The following is a 12,027-nucleotide window of genomic DNA, read 5'->3' as shown; positions in this document are numbered from 1 at the left end:
CTCCTGGTACTCACACTGCCTTTGGAGATATAGTTGGAATCCCTCATGATGTCCCTCGCCAGGCCAAAGTCACAGATCTTCACCAGCTTCCCCTCACAGATGAGGACATTCCTGGCAGCCAGGTCACGGTGCACACACTGCAGGGGGGACACAGAGCACTGTCACTGCGAGGGGACACAGAGCACTGTCACTGCGAGGACACAGAGCACTGTCACTGCGAGGACACAGAGCACTGTCACTGCGAGGGGACACAGCACTGTCACTGTGAGGAGAGAGAGCACTGTCACTGCGAGGGGACAGAGCACTGTCAGTCACTGTGAGGAGCCTTCACACAGCCTGAGAACACAGCCCAGCTCCAGCACCAGCCCGCTCCTGGGGCTGCAGGGACAGGAGTCACGTCATTTCAGGTGTTTCCTTCACCTCTAGGGACAATCATGGCTCGAGCAGCAGCAGAGCTACCACATTTTTGCTGTTTGCCTGGACTGCTTTCTCCATGACAGCATCAGGCATGCAGATCTAGCAGGGAGAACGTGACCAACCCAGCAGAGAGGGGACTTGGTGGGCTGTGAGGAGGGGGTATCTCCATCTCTGTTTGGACAATCCAACCCAGCAGCCTGAAGGCATCAGAGTTACACCAGCCTGGCTTGTGCCTCCTAGTTTGCCAGCACGTTGGATGTTTTCCGTATGAGCAGCCCTGACATTTGCTGTGGGAGCACTGACCATGCAATTTAGGGATCAGACTGTCTGGCTGGGGGCACAGAGCCAGGAATTTCTCTCTGCATTGATGCCATTGACGCCTTCTGTTAGCCCTGCCCTGTGTGATGCTTCACACAATTCAGCTATATTGCTGCCTGCCCTGTGCTAAGCCAGACCTTAGGAAACCCCAGAGCCTGGAGCTCCACGTGGCTTAATTTCCAATAAACAAGCACTTCTGACAAGTCCTGGGGTGCTCAGAGCATGCAGTGCAATAAGGGTGTCTAGCAAGAGTGGTTGCTTGCTGCAGAGTGCCTTGTGCTTTAGCTCCCTGTACACTGTTTGGCCACCCCAGTAAACAGAGATGATATAATGCTACAGCTGTGCTGAACACGGCTCAGGAGGAGCACAGAGTCAGGGAATTTGAGCTCACTGTGAGCCAGGGCTAGCTGTCACATGCAAATATAGTCATGCTGATCTCCAGGACTGTGTTTCCAAAGGGAAGTGGTCAGCAGCTCTTCAATTGCACGGCCACTTATCCCACAAGAAGTTTGGCACGGACAGAGGGACAGTGGGAGGAAGCTGACCACAGCACATGGCAGAAAACACACTGCTGGCCACCAGCCCTACAGACTCCACAGACCAGCCAGCGTACGTACGTTTTTGGAAGCCAGGAACTCCATCCCATTGGCCACCTGGAAGCTGAAGCCCACCAAGTCCATGTAGCTGAGGAGTGGAGACTCATTTATCAGTGTCACCCGGTCTGTCCTTTCAGGAGCTGGAGGGCAAGCAGAGATGGATGTTGGTGTTACCCAGCACACTGGTGAGCCTCCCAGTAGTGGAAGGACACACTGGGGAATGCTCTGCCTCCAGAAACAAAAGGACACAGCTGGGAGCTCTCATTGCTTCTGGACAAGTCCCAGAAGTGACCTTTGCAAGCAAAGGCATCCAGCACCCAAAGCACAAGCACCTCTCCCTCCCACTGTGGCCAAGCTGTTACCTGAGGGGGAGTAGCTGTCCAGCTCATAGGGGGTGCCATAGTTGGAGGACTCGATGTCAGCGTACTTGACTTCACCCTTCATGTCAGACATGGGCACATAGTCCAGGGAGTCGTCCTTGCTCATGTCCATGTAGCCCCCGTCACTCTCGACAGACATGGAGAGGTGGCTGTGGCGGGAAGGGAAGAGGCTGCTCAGGTCCAGGGGAGAGAAGGACACATGAGGGCTGGGGACAATGATCTGTGAGTCTGAAATTCCCAAACCCTCAGCCCCAGCACTGAAATGCCCCACAGAGCTGGCAAAGAAGCCCTGCAGCATGGATGAAGTGGTGTGCAAATGGCATAGTGCTTAGGAAGGTCTCAGCTGCCTTCAGGCAGAAAGGGCAGGGGGGAGCTCTAACATTGCTCTGTTTTACGGTTGTTTTGGCACGTTGGAAGGAAATGCTGCTTTCTAACTTCCCAGGGGAACGTTTCTCTGTGCTGCCGTGTGCCTGCATCCCTTACAGCTGGCAACCAGATAAAGGACCATTTCCCTTTCCTTGTCACACCTCTTGTGCAATTGCTCTTCTTGTAGCACTTCTCCCTTAGGCTCAGCAGCAACTCAACCTGCCCTGGAAATGCAGAGCTGAGATCTCCAGTGGTTAAGCCATGCTGGAAAAACCCGTGTCTCTGCACTCAGTGCATGGCTATGGTTATGCAAATAAAGTTAATGATGCCAGGAAATATTCCCAACTAGCATGGCGCAGCTGGCATGTGTGCTGGCAAACTCAGGCTCCAGTTTGCTGACTCCTCACTGTCAGGAGCTGCTTGGAGGTCACTGGTTGGCACAAGGGCTGGTCTAACAAGGTAACAGAGGAGCCAGTGCTCGGCCAGTGTTTATTTCACTGCCCTGGAGAAATGCAGGATCCTTCCTGAGAGTACCAGCCTCCCTCCCTGATGGGGATAGGACGGGGCAGGCACCAGGGCAGAGGAGAGAGCTGCTTTCCCGGTACCAGGGGCACCAGGGAGGAGGAGAGGGCTGCTTTCCCGGTACCTGTGCAGATGGTCCTCCTTGGGGGCGTTGCCGTAGAGCTCGGCCTCCCGCCGTGCCTTGTCCCCGCAGGACTGCAGGAAGGTGTGCTTGTTGCGGTGCAGGTAATCCACCAGGTCCCCGTAGCGGCAGTACTCGGTGATGATGTAGATGGGTCCTGGCGGGACAGAACACCACATCAGCCCTGCCCTGAACACCGTGGCTGTGAATTTCACTGTGCAAGGGTATTACCAGACTACAGGGTGTCAAGGCAGGGCCAAAGGGAAAAGCCACCTTTCTGGTACTGAGCATTTTTTGGCGTTTGAAATGTGTGTTTGTGGAGGGAGTTGAGGGTTAACTGAGCCTTCCCAGTCTCAATCAGGTTGGAAGAAAGTTCTTCAGAGTCCCACAAGGCTTTCTTAGGAGAAGGTTGAATAATTTGGAACCAGAAGATAGGAATTACTCTATCTAAGGACAGTTGTCCTCCCAAGCACAGCCCAGGGAAGCAGAGACAGGGTGCTCAGGGCTCATCTACCTCCTTTGGTGCAGGCCCCCAGCAAGTTGACGATGTTGAGGTGAGGTCCCAGGTGGCTCATGATCTTCAGCTCAGACATCAGGGCTTGCTTCTCACTGCTGCGGGCTGTGGCTGTTGGGGAGAGCCAGCGTGAGCAGCAGGGCAAGGAGGGGAGAGTGTGGCACTGGTTGTCTTGTGGCTTTAGGGTGGGGAGAGGGGGAGAACTCACACTTGAGCATTTTGACTGCCACTTTCATGGTGGACCGTGAGTGGCTCAGGCCATGGGCTGTTGCCTCCACCACACGACCGAAGGCACCGGAGCCGAGAGTGCGTCCTGCAAAGAGACAGCCAGAGGGAAATTTGGAAATGTTCCAGAGGAGAGGTGAGGAGAGGAGCCCCAAAAATACAGTTGCTTGTCTGAAACCACACCAGCAGTGCTGCACTCATTCTGCTGGGTATGAACAAGGCCATGAGCTATGGTGTTTGGGGTTGGGGCTGGTTTCCAGAACTGCCAGCTACAAGGTGGAATAGCCAGAAATAAAATGGTGCTTAATGCCAAAGGGGGCAGCTGGCCTCCCACCATGGTCCTAGATGATCCCCCTGTTCCAGGACCAGATTGTATCTCCAGAGATCTCTTGGATTCTGGGTTGGTCTCTTTTGGATTATCAGCCCCAGAGAGCCAGGACCTCAGGAATCCATCAGTGTGACCTGCAGAGCCTTTACCTAACACCAGCTTGTCCCTGGGCACCTCCCAGGTGGAGTCATAAGGGAGTTGCATGGGATCCACATAGATGTACTCGTGCCCATCAGAGCTGACCGACTCAATCACCTTCCAGCGGATTTCATAACGAGGTTTCTGGAAAAGGGAGCAGAGGGAAAAGAGGCATCTGAGAGGTTGGGAATCAGAGAGGGCATGTGGGATGTGTCTGGACCTTGTTAGGGAGCCTTTGGTCCCTACAGCCATTCCCCATCTACCCCAGAGATGCCAGGGGCACACAGGAACTGATGGAGGCCCATAGATCCTGGTGCAGCTGGGACATCACCAGACCCAGCCACCCTGACCCTGGGTACCATTGTGTCAGCCTGGGAGCAATCTCCTCTTTTACCTTCTGCCACAGCACGATCAGGATGATCAGGGAGATCACAGTGAGGACCAGCAAGGCCAGGATGACAGAAATGATGACCACCTTGAATGGCAAGGCTACAAAGATAACAGGGACAACAGTCAGACTCCTCCAGCCCTGCACAGCCTGAGCACCCAGGGAAAGGAGGTGAGAGCAGTGCAGAGAGTTCCCTGCACACTCCTCCCCCAGACATTGACCCTGAGCTGTTCTCTGGGTAGGGACAGTCTCTTCCTGGGCACACTTTCCAGCACTTGCAGCCCCCTAAGGATGATGGGGTGATGGGTTGTTACTGGCTTCTGCCTCAGGAGAGGTTTGGCCATGGGAGGGTGAAAAGATCTAGTGGGGCTGTTTTGCTTGGGGGAGAGCTGGCAACCCTGAGCCTGGGCTTAGACCATCCTTCCTCATATTTGGGACGTTCAGCACGGGGATGTTCAAGTCCGTGGCACCATCTAGTGACCTGTGGGCTAACAACAAGACACTGGGGACCTGCTCAGGCACTCTTGTCTTGCCCCCCTGGAGAGATGACCCTGCCAGTAGTGAGAAGAGCACATCCATGGCCACTGCACATAAGGGCTCTACACTCCAACTGGAACAATATTTTCTGTTCAACCCAAAAGGAAGCTTCATTTGGGGCAGAAACACCCAGATTGCCAGGCTGGAGACAGAAAGGTCTATCTCCCCAGTGCTGGCTCAAAACTTGTCTCAGCCCTCACCGTGTGGGACCAGGGTGATGTCCTGGGAGCTGGTGCCCAGGAAGTTGTGCACGGTGCACCTGAGCAGCAGGGGCTCGTGCACCCTGTGCAGCTGCAGGGTGCTGTTGACGCGGTACAGCTGCCGCTCCGCGTGGTACGAGGCGTTGGTCTGCACGCCCACCTCGGCCGACTCGTTCCCCAGCAGCCGCGTGGGCTGTCCCTTGGTGCTGCACCTGGGCCAGGGAGGATAAAAGCACCTCAGAGGCGGCAGGGACCACTCACCACCCAGGTGAGTGTGCCAGCAGAATGCAATTAAATTATAGCCTGTTATGGTAATAAATAAAAGTCCGGCTGTTCTCATCCCTCCACTCACCATTTGATGTCGCTGCACGTAGACCAGCTGATCTCTGGCTGGGGCATGCCTTCAGCAGAGCACGTTACAGTCTGCTCCCCACTGCTGGCACTGCTGTTCTCCTTGAGGTCCACCACTTTAGCTGGCACTGAAACCAAAAGATAGTGATGGTAATTAATTTTCCTTTCTGGCTGCAGGATGGAAGAGGAACATGATTCCTCTGGGGAATGTGAGTCTATGTATCCCTGCCATAGCCTAGGGATGAGGTAGGACTCATCATGTCCATTGTGTTTTATTTTTGAAAGGGAACAGCAACAAGAGTAAGGTTTGAGGGGGTTATGGAGGAGATCTGCCCCCACACAGCTTGACTGGAGAGCAGGGTGAGCATGGGGGAAAGTCCAGGACATCACAGCTGTACAATCATCTCTACATTTACTACCATGGGCGAAGTGATGGTGTCTGTGCTGCCTCCCTGTCCCCCTTGTTCTGAGGCCAAGTGTGAGATATTTCACACAAGTGGTTTTGTTGCTTGAATGCTCTTTCTTTAAGCAAGACCACTCTGGAGCCGCAGCCACAGGAGTAAGGGCTTTTTTCTGAGGGTTCTGCAGCAAAGAATGGTGCCACCCCTTGAGGCTGCTCCTGCTCTCCTCAGCCATGCATGTGCACGCCCATCCTCACCATTTATCTGCAGATGGAAGGAGATCTCCTGCTCATCATCCTCATTGGAAGCCCGAATGGTGTAAAATCCTCCTTCTTCCTGCTTCACCCGCACCAGCACCAGAGCTGTCTGGTACCTGGGGAGACACAGTCCCAGAGTGATGGCTGTGGGAAGGTACCTGGGGACTGGTAATGCTTGGGGGCAACCAGCTCCCCACCCACCTGAGGAGTGCTCAAAATCCACTCACAGAAAGCTATTCAATCACCAACTGTGCCCAACCAGCAGTTTGGAGATTCCTTTGTGAATTACTCCCTCTCTGCAGCCTGGTGAGGAATGATGGGCCCCTACCTGGTTTCTGACAGGTTCCTGCTGGTGATGGTGAACTCGCTGCTGCTCTCCATGGTCAGTGTCTTGTTGTTCTTCAGCCACACAATGCTGGGTGGGGGATAAGCCTCCACTTCCACCTGGATAGTGTGGCTCTTGTGGACCTCGGCATACACCGTGCTGGGCAGGTGGGTGTGGAAGTGCACAAAGCCACGCTCTGAGGCAAGAGGAAGAGGGTAGTCAGAGAGGGGAACAACCCCTTCCCTGGCCCTTTGGATAAACATGGATCTGGAAAAAAACTCTCTGAACACCCAGAAGTGGTGGGGCAGCTCCAGATCCATCCCTCAGGACCTCAGGCTTGTGTCTGAGGGGAGAGTGGAGCAGAGGAGCTCACAGGGCAGAAGCATGGGGCTGTTATCTTGTGGAGGTAATGGAGATAGGGCAATTTCCCTCAAACTACAGGAAGGAAGGTCAGATGCAGATGGAAGACAACATGTCTTCACATCACTTTGGCACTGCACAGTACAGAGGAGCTCTTACCAATACCCTCAAGACTCTTAAAGGGTCACAAAACCCATGAAGGGAAATTTGGGATGTTTTGAAGCCGAGAAGTGGGCAGGGGTGACATGGGGTGAGGTTTGGCTCGTTGTCGTGGTTACTTAGAGAAGAAGTGAGGAGAGAGAAAGCTGGAGGCTGTGAGAGAGGAGAGGGGGTCACTCTGGGACATCCTGCCTGGACGCCCACACGGTTTTCTGGCTCTGGGTGTGTGGGCAGCACCGCACCGATCACTTGGACAGTGATGTCCTTCCGGTCCGTTTTCTCATGGTAGCCCTCGGAGACATTGCAGACATAGGTCCCACTGTCCTCCAGCTCTGCATTCTGGATGATGAGGATGGAGCGGATCTCGTGAATGGATCCAGGCAGGAAGTCAGTCACTGGCTCCACAGCCTTCCCTGCCTGCAAAATGGGGACAGGAGGCATGGTATGAGGAGCCAAAACCATGTTCTGACACTGGGCTCACAGGGAGGGGGGAGAAAGTGGTAGAGGACCCCAGTCTGGCTGCCACAGGACAGGGAACACACACCAGCCAGAGACCCCTGAGACAGACAGTCTTAATCCAAGCACATCCCCATCAGACCTCCCTGTGTGGCAGCAGCAGCAGCATCCCGTAACTTCTGCCATGGGATATCGATGAGTGATTGCCATGGCACATCTGGGTGAAGGCTGGAGCTGCTGCCCAGAGCCCGTGGGTGTGGAGCACTCACTTGCTTGCGGGGATAATCCCAGTTGAAGTTGACCAGCTCGTTGCCGCTCACGGTGCACATGACGGTGACGTTTTCCCCCTGGCGCACCACGGTCTGCACCGCGCTGATGGAGACGTTCACGGACGACACTGTGGGACAGGTGGGAGAGAGGAATGGATTATGAAGGACAAGTGTATGGTAAAGGCAGGGCCCCCAAAGAAGGAAATGAATGGCATCTGGCTCCATGGCTTTGGAATGCTGAACTATATTATTATTTTATTGTATTTATTATTATTATTTTATTATTTTTTACTATATTATATTACATTATACTATCCTATAACTATACTACATCATACTTACTTCTAACTACTACTCAAAACTCATGACTGTCAGCCAACAGTCCTGACATACCCACACGTGGATCCAATCGGTCAATGAATCAAAACCCTCACCAGAGTCCAATCAAGCGATCACCTTGGGTAAACCATCTTCCAACACATTCCACATGTTCAAAAACACAGGAGCAGCAAGTCAAATAAGAATTGTTTTGATCATTCTTTTCTCTGTTTCACTCAATTCAGAAGGCATGTGAATACCACATAAGTGGGCACCCAGGCTATTTACCCTGGATGGACTGTTCCACTGGAAACCATCCTCCCTGAGGGATGGAGCTGACTTGTAGGCAAAACCTATTCTCTGATGGAGAGAGAACTAAACACAGCCTCCAAACTGATCATCACTGAGGAGATGGGGAGAGAGCTTTGGTGTTTCCTGCCACTGGCCTGAAGAAACAGCCACAGCAGGGGCACAGGTGTGCTAAGACAATGTCAGCTCACCCTGAATCCTGTAGACATAGAAAGTGTCTGAATCCACCTCCTGGTCATCCACATATGTCCGGCAGAAATAGCTTTTATCCTCAAAGAAGCCTTTAAATCCTTGTTGTGGATCATACAGAGCTGGGATGGGGTTCTCCACCTTCTTCTCATAGAGGGTGACCTGCATCTGTGGGTTGGTCACACGGCACGGGATGACAGCCTCTGTGTAGCCCGTGATGAAGATGAAAACCTCTTCAGAGCTGACTGTGGGGAGGAAAACCAGGGAGGGATCTGTGGGAGAGAGGGAACACTGGTTAGACAACGCTGCTTGGAAGCTTAACCAGGGCTGCTTTGTGCTGCTCCAGGAGTACTCCACCACAAGGCCCTGACTCCATGCTGGTGGGATGCTTCTTCCCACCCTTCCCTGGGGAAAGTAGAGCTGCATGTCATGTGCTTGTCAAATGTCTCCTGGGAGAGTGAGAGAGACCCAGCACCACTGAGCACCACTGCTCCCCCATCACTTGTCAGCACACCACTCTCCATGAGCTGGCACACCAGAGACATGTCACAGCCAGAGAGACCTACCATGAGGGCTCTCCTGCTATTGGAGAAGGGATTTGGGGATTCCGGGTGCTTGGAGACAGAACAATAAGTCAAAGCCTCTTTTTTCCTGGTTGCTAAACTCCATGGAAACCCACAGGCAAGGACATGCTGTCCCCTACCTGGAACGTAGATGTAGAGGGCTCTCCTCTCTGCTGGCTCTGGAGCCTGCTCAGGGCTGTAGGTGCACGTGTACTCCCCGGTGTGATGGCCTGTCACGTTCCTGAGGGTGAGGTTGCTGACAAAGACACCATCCCTGTGCTCCAGCGAGGCAGCAAGGGGCTGCCCCTCCCGCTCCCAGGCCAGCTCTCTGTCCCCGTAGCACAGGAGGGAGAAGGTGCTGTGGAGGCTGAGGACAAGCTCAGTGTCTCTGGGTTCGATGTGCAGCCTGCTGTCCCCAAATGTCACCTCCAGCAGACCTGAGAGAGGGGTGACATGAGACCAAACTGAATTCCTCTGAAATGCACAGAGAAACACCCCTCATGGCAACGGGTTTGCTTTGTAGCGTCAGCCTTTACACTGAAAAATAACTTTCCTGGGTTTGCCTTCCCTTGTGTAATTACTAGTGACAAACCCACGGTCTCCTCCACAATGTCCTGCCAGTCCAGACATGGTGGGTCACCCTTCATTCCCTGCACCTCCTACAGCCCTCACTGGAGAGCAAATCAGACATCACAGCATTCAGCAGGGTTCAGTGCAGCCCATGCTGTCTGTGGCAATATTGGGTGGAGAACCCCCAAGGACAAGAGGCAATTCCTTGCTCTTCTGGCTGCCTGTCCACACGGACAGACACAGATGAGGCTGAAACAATGACAGCTTACAAGAAAGTGAAAAAGGAATGAAAGCAAAACCTTGCAGGAAATCCTTTGGAAGCAATAGAGCAGGCAAGGTCTTCCTGAATGGCTCCCCATGTCCCTCCCAGCTTCCTTGCTTCACCAGATGTCCCAATGGGGGTGTGACACGCTCCCCTCTGGTGTCCCCACAGGTGGGCAGGACAGCTGGGGACAGCTCCAGGGACTTGCAGCAATGCTGTGAACAGCCCAGGTGCAGCCCAGTGCTGTGGGGGGTTGTTGGATATTTGGGATCTGACCAAATCCCTCCTGCTAACGTGGGCTCTCAGGTGTCTGCTGAGGAAGGTCTGAGCACAGCTGGCACTGCTGCCTGTGGAAAGGTCCCCTCCTCCCACCATGGAGCAGGAGGGCACCTCACTCCCACCCCACCACAGGACTGAGGATCAGCCCATGGATCTGAGGCACTGACAGGGATAGGTGTGCCTGGAGCACGCCGTGCACCCCAGTGCTTCCCCATGGCACTGCCCCTTTCCTCCCCTCACCCCGAGGTGAGCCCCCAGGGATCACACACCCTGCCCAGCCACAGCACTCACCAGTGAGGAGGAGGAGGCACAGACACGTCCTGAGAGTGGGGCACAGCATGCTGGGCTCTGGGCTTGTCCTGAGTCCTGTCAGGAGCAAAGTGACATGAGAACAGCACTCAGCAGAGGAAGGGTCCCTTGGCTGTCCTGGGCAGGGGTCTCTGAGCTCCCACCAAGCCCTGGCCTCACTTCTCCACCTCAGAAACCTTCCATCTCTTCAGTTTTCAGCCTTTCCCTCCTGGGGGAGTGGTGCTTCCCCCTCATGCTGGATCTGCAGTTTCTAAGGCTTCTCCCACTGGTAAACAGGGATTTTGCTGGAGGCTTCAGCAGTTGTGTCAACTTTTGCTCATCTCAGCTGGAAATGCCTCTCCCCCTTGGCAGAGCCCTGCTTTCCTCCCTCCCTCCCTTCCTCTGCTTTACCACTTGTCTTTTTTTCCTTAGTTTTTCTTCCCTCAGTCACAGTGAGATAAAACTTGCTACAAAACAGATCCCCCTCAAACCCTCCCACATTGTTTGCTCCTTCCAATGAAATAAAAGAAGCCTTGTCATGGCACTTGGTTACTGGCTGGGGTTAAACCACAACAAGCCTGAAGAAACTTCACCAAAAAATGAGTTTCTTGTATTTAACTTCTAAATACACAAATTTAACAGAATATCTATGAGTGGGGGTTTTTTTAGTTTAAAAGCCTTATAATCAACATTTCTCAAGACTTTTTTTCTACAGAGCTTTTTCAGCCCTTGCTGGTGCAAAGCAGGAGCCAAAGAGACGAGGCCCCACGAGCAGGGGTCTGTCTCCTGTGCATTGGGGTGACAGGTACCCCTCCCCATGGTGCCTGCAGGGGTGGGAAGGAGCATTTCTGAAAAGCAAAATGAACACACAGACAAGAGGAAGAATAAGGGAAAAGGCTTTCTCTGTGCCTGGGCAAAGCCTGGGGGAAATGAGTTCACTGGGGAGCTCGGGGATGCTCCTGCATGGAGCTGAGCCTCACAGCCCAGGCTGAGCCCCTGCCCTGCCACGGGGCCCCCTCCCAGGGCAGACCCCGAGGAGAAGCCCCTGAGAGGCTGGCAGAGCTCTGGGCAGCTCCTGCCAGGCTCCAGGAGGGCTGGTGGCAATCTGGACTTGCTGAGCTCTGTCTCTTGCTGAGCTCTGCCTCCTGGCCCTGGAGCGGCCTCCCGGCCTGCTTGATGTTAAGGAGGAAATGGTTTTTAAATGACGTGCGCTTGTCAGATGTTTTTATTATTCTCTTGCTTTGGCTCAACAGAAGTCTGATCTACCACAAATCCTTCCAGGTCTCCAGCTTATTCAGCAGCGTCCGTCTCCCTCCTCCCAAAAAAAAATCTCAATAATTCTTTCTCTCTCTTCGTTTGCCAGAGGGGATAAGAGCACTTAGGGCAAGAGATGGGGGTGGGTAGGATGAAAGGACCGAGGTGAAATTCAGGCTGTAAATGAATGTGACCTCTGTGCATCCACCCTCAGAGCACCAAGCTGAGGAGAGAGAAGGATGGACAATCTAATCTCTGCCCCCCAAGGCACTGCCATGAGAACAATCACCTTTGTGTCCCCACTCTCCTTTACAGAGGTGTGTGATTCATCCATTATTCAATGGTCAAGGTTGTAAGGACAACTGGG

General features: G+C 53.6%; 1 protein-coding gene across 4 annotated transcripts in view; it reads right to left on the bottom strand.

Annotated features, from left to right (window-relative positions):
* Positions 1–12,027, bottom strand: part of PDGFRB (platelet derived growth factor receptor beta) — a 32,588-nt gene that overhangs the window by 8,379 nt on the left and 12,182 nt on the right. The window contains exons 1-18 of one of the 4 annotated variants that reach the window (XM_064388075.1): positions 10,604–10,791; positions 10,410–10,484; positions 9,148–9,444; positions 8,447–8,716; positions 7,629–7,756; positions 7,146–7,320; positions 6,388–6,580; positions 6,060–6,175; positions 5,403–5,529; positions 5,051–5,262; positions 4,320–4,414; positions 3,937–4,069; positions 3,443–3,547; positions 3,235–3,345; positions 2,724–2,877; positions 1,694–1,860; positions 1,353–1,471; positions 15–137 (exon numbers count right to left, since the gene is read on the bottom strand). In XM_064388075.1, coding sequence (XP_064244145.1) covers positions 15–137; positions 1,353–1,471; positions 1,694–1,860; positions 2,724–2,877; positions 3,235–3,345; positions 3,443–3,547; positions 3,937–4,069; positions 4,320–4,414; positions 5,051–5,262; positions 5,403–5,529; positions 6,060–6,175; positions 6,388–6,580; positions 7,146–7,320; positions 7,629–7,756; positions 8,447–8,716; positions 9,148–9,444; positions 10,410–10,484; positions 10,604–10,661 — 2,658 coding nt within the window. In that variant the 5' untranslated portion in view covers positions 10,662–10,791. Of the gene's footprint in view, positions 1–14; positions 138–1,352; positions 1,472–1,693; positions 1,861–2,723; positions 2,878–3,234; positions 3,346–3,442; positions 3,548–3,936; positions 4,070–4,319; positions 4,415–5,050; positions 5,263–5,402; positions 5,530–6,059; positions 6,176–6,387; positions 6,581–7,145; positions 7,321–7,628; positions 7,757–8,446; positions 8,717–9,147; positions 9,445–10,409; positions 10,485–10,586; positions 10,792–12,027 lie in introns of those variants that run through there. The other 3 variants (XM_064388077.1, XM_064388078.1, XM_064388076.1) reach the window with 3 other exon arrangements.

The sequence above is a fragment of the Passer domesticus genome, chromosome 13, assembly GCF_036417665.1.
Source record: "Passer domesticus isolate bPasDom1 chromosome 13, bPasDom1.hap1, whole genome shotgun sequence".
Classification (NCBI taxonomy): Eukaryota; Metazoa; Chordata; class Aves; order Passeriformes; family Passeridae; genus Passer; species Passer domesticus.
Note: the sequence above shows the minus strand (reverse complement) of the source record. Positions and strands in the feature narration are given on the sequence as shown.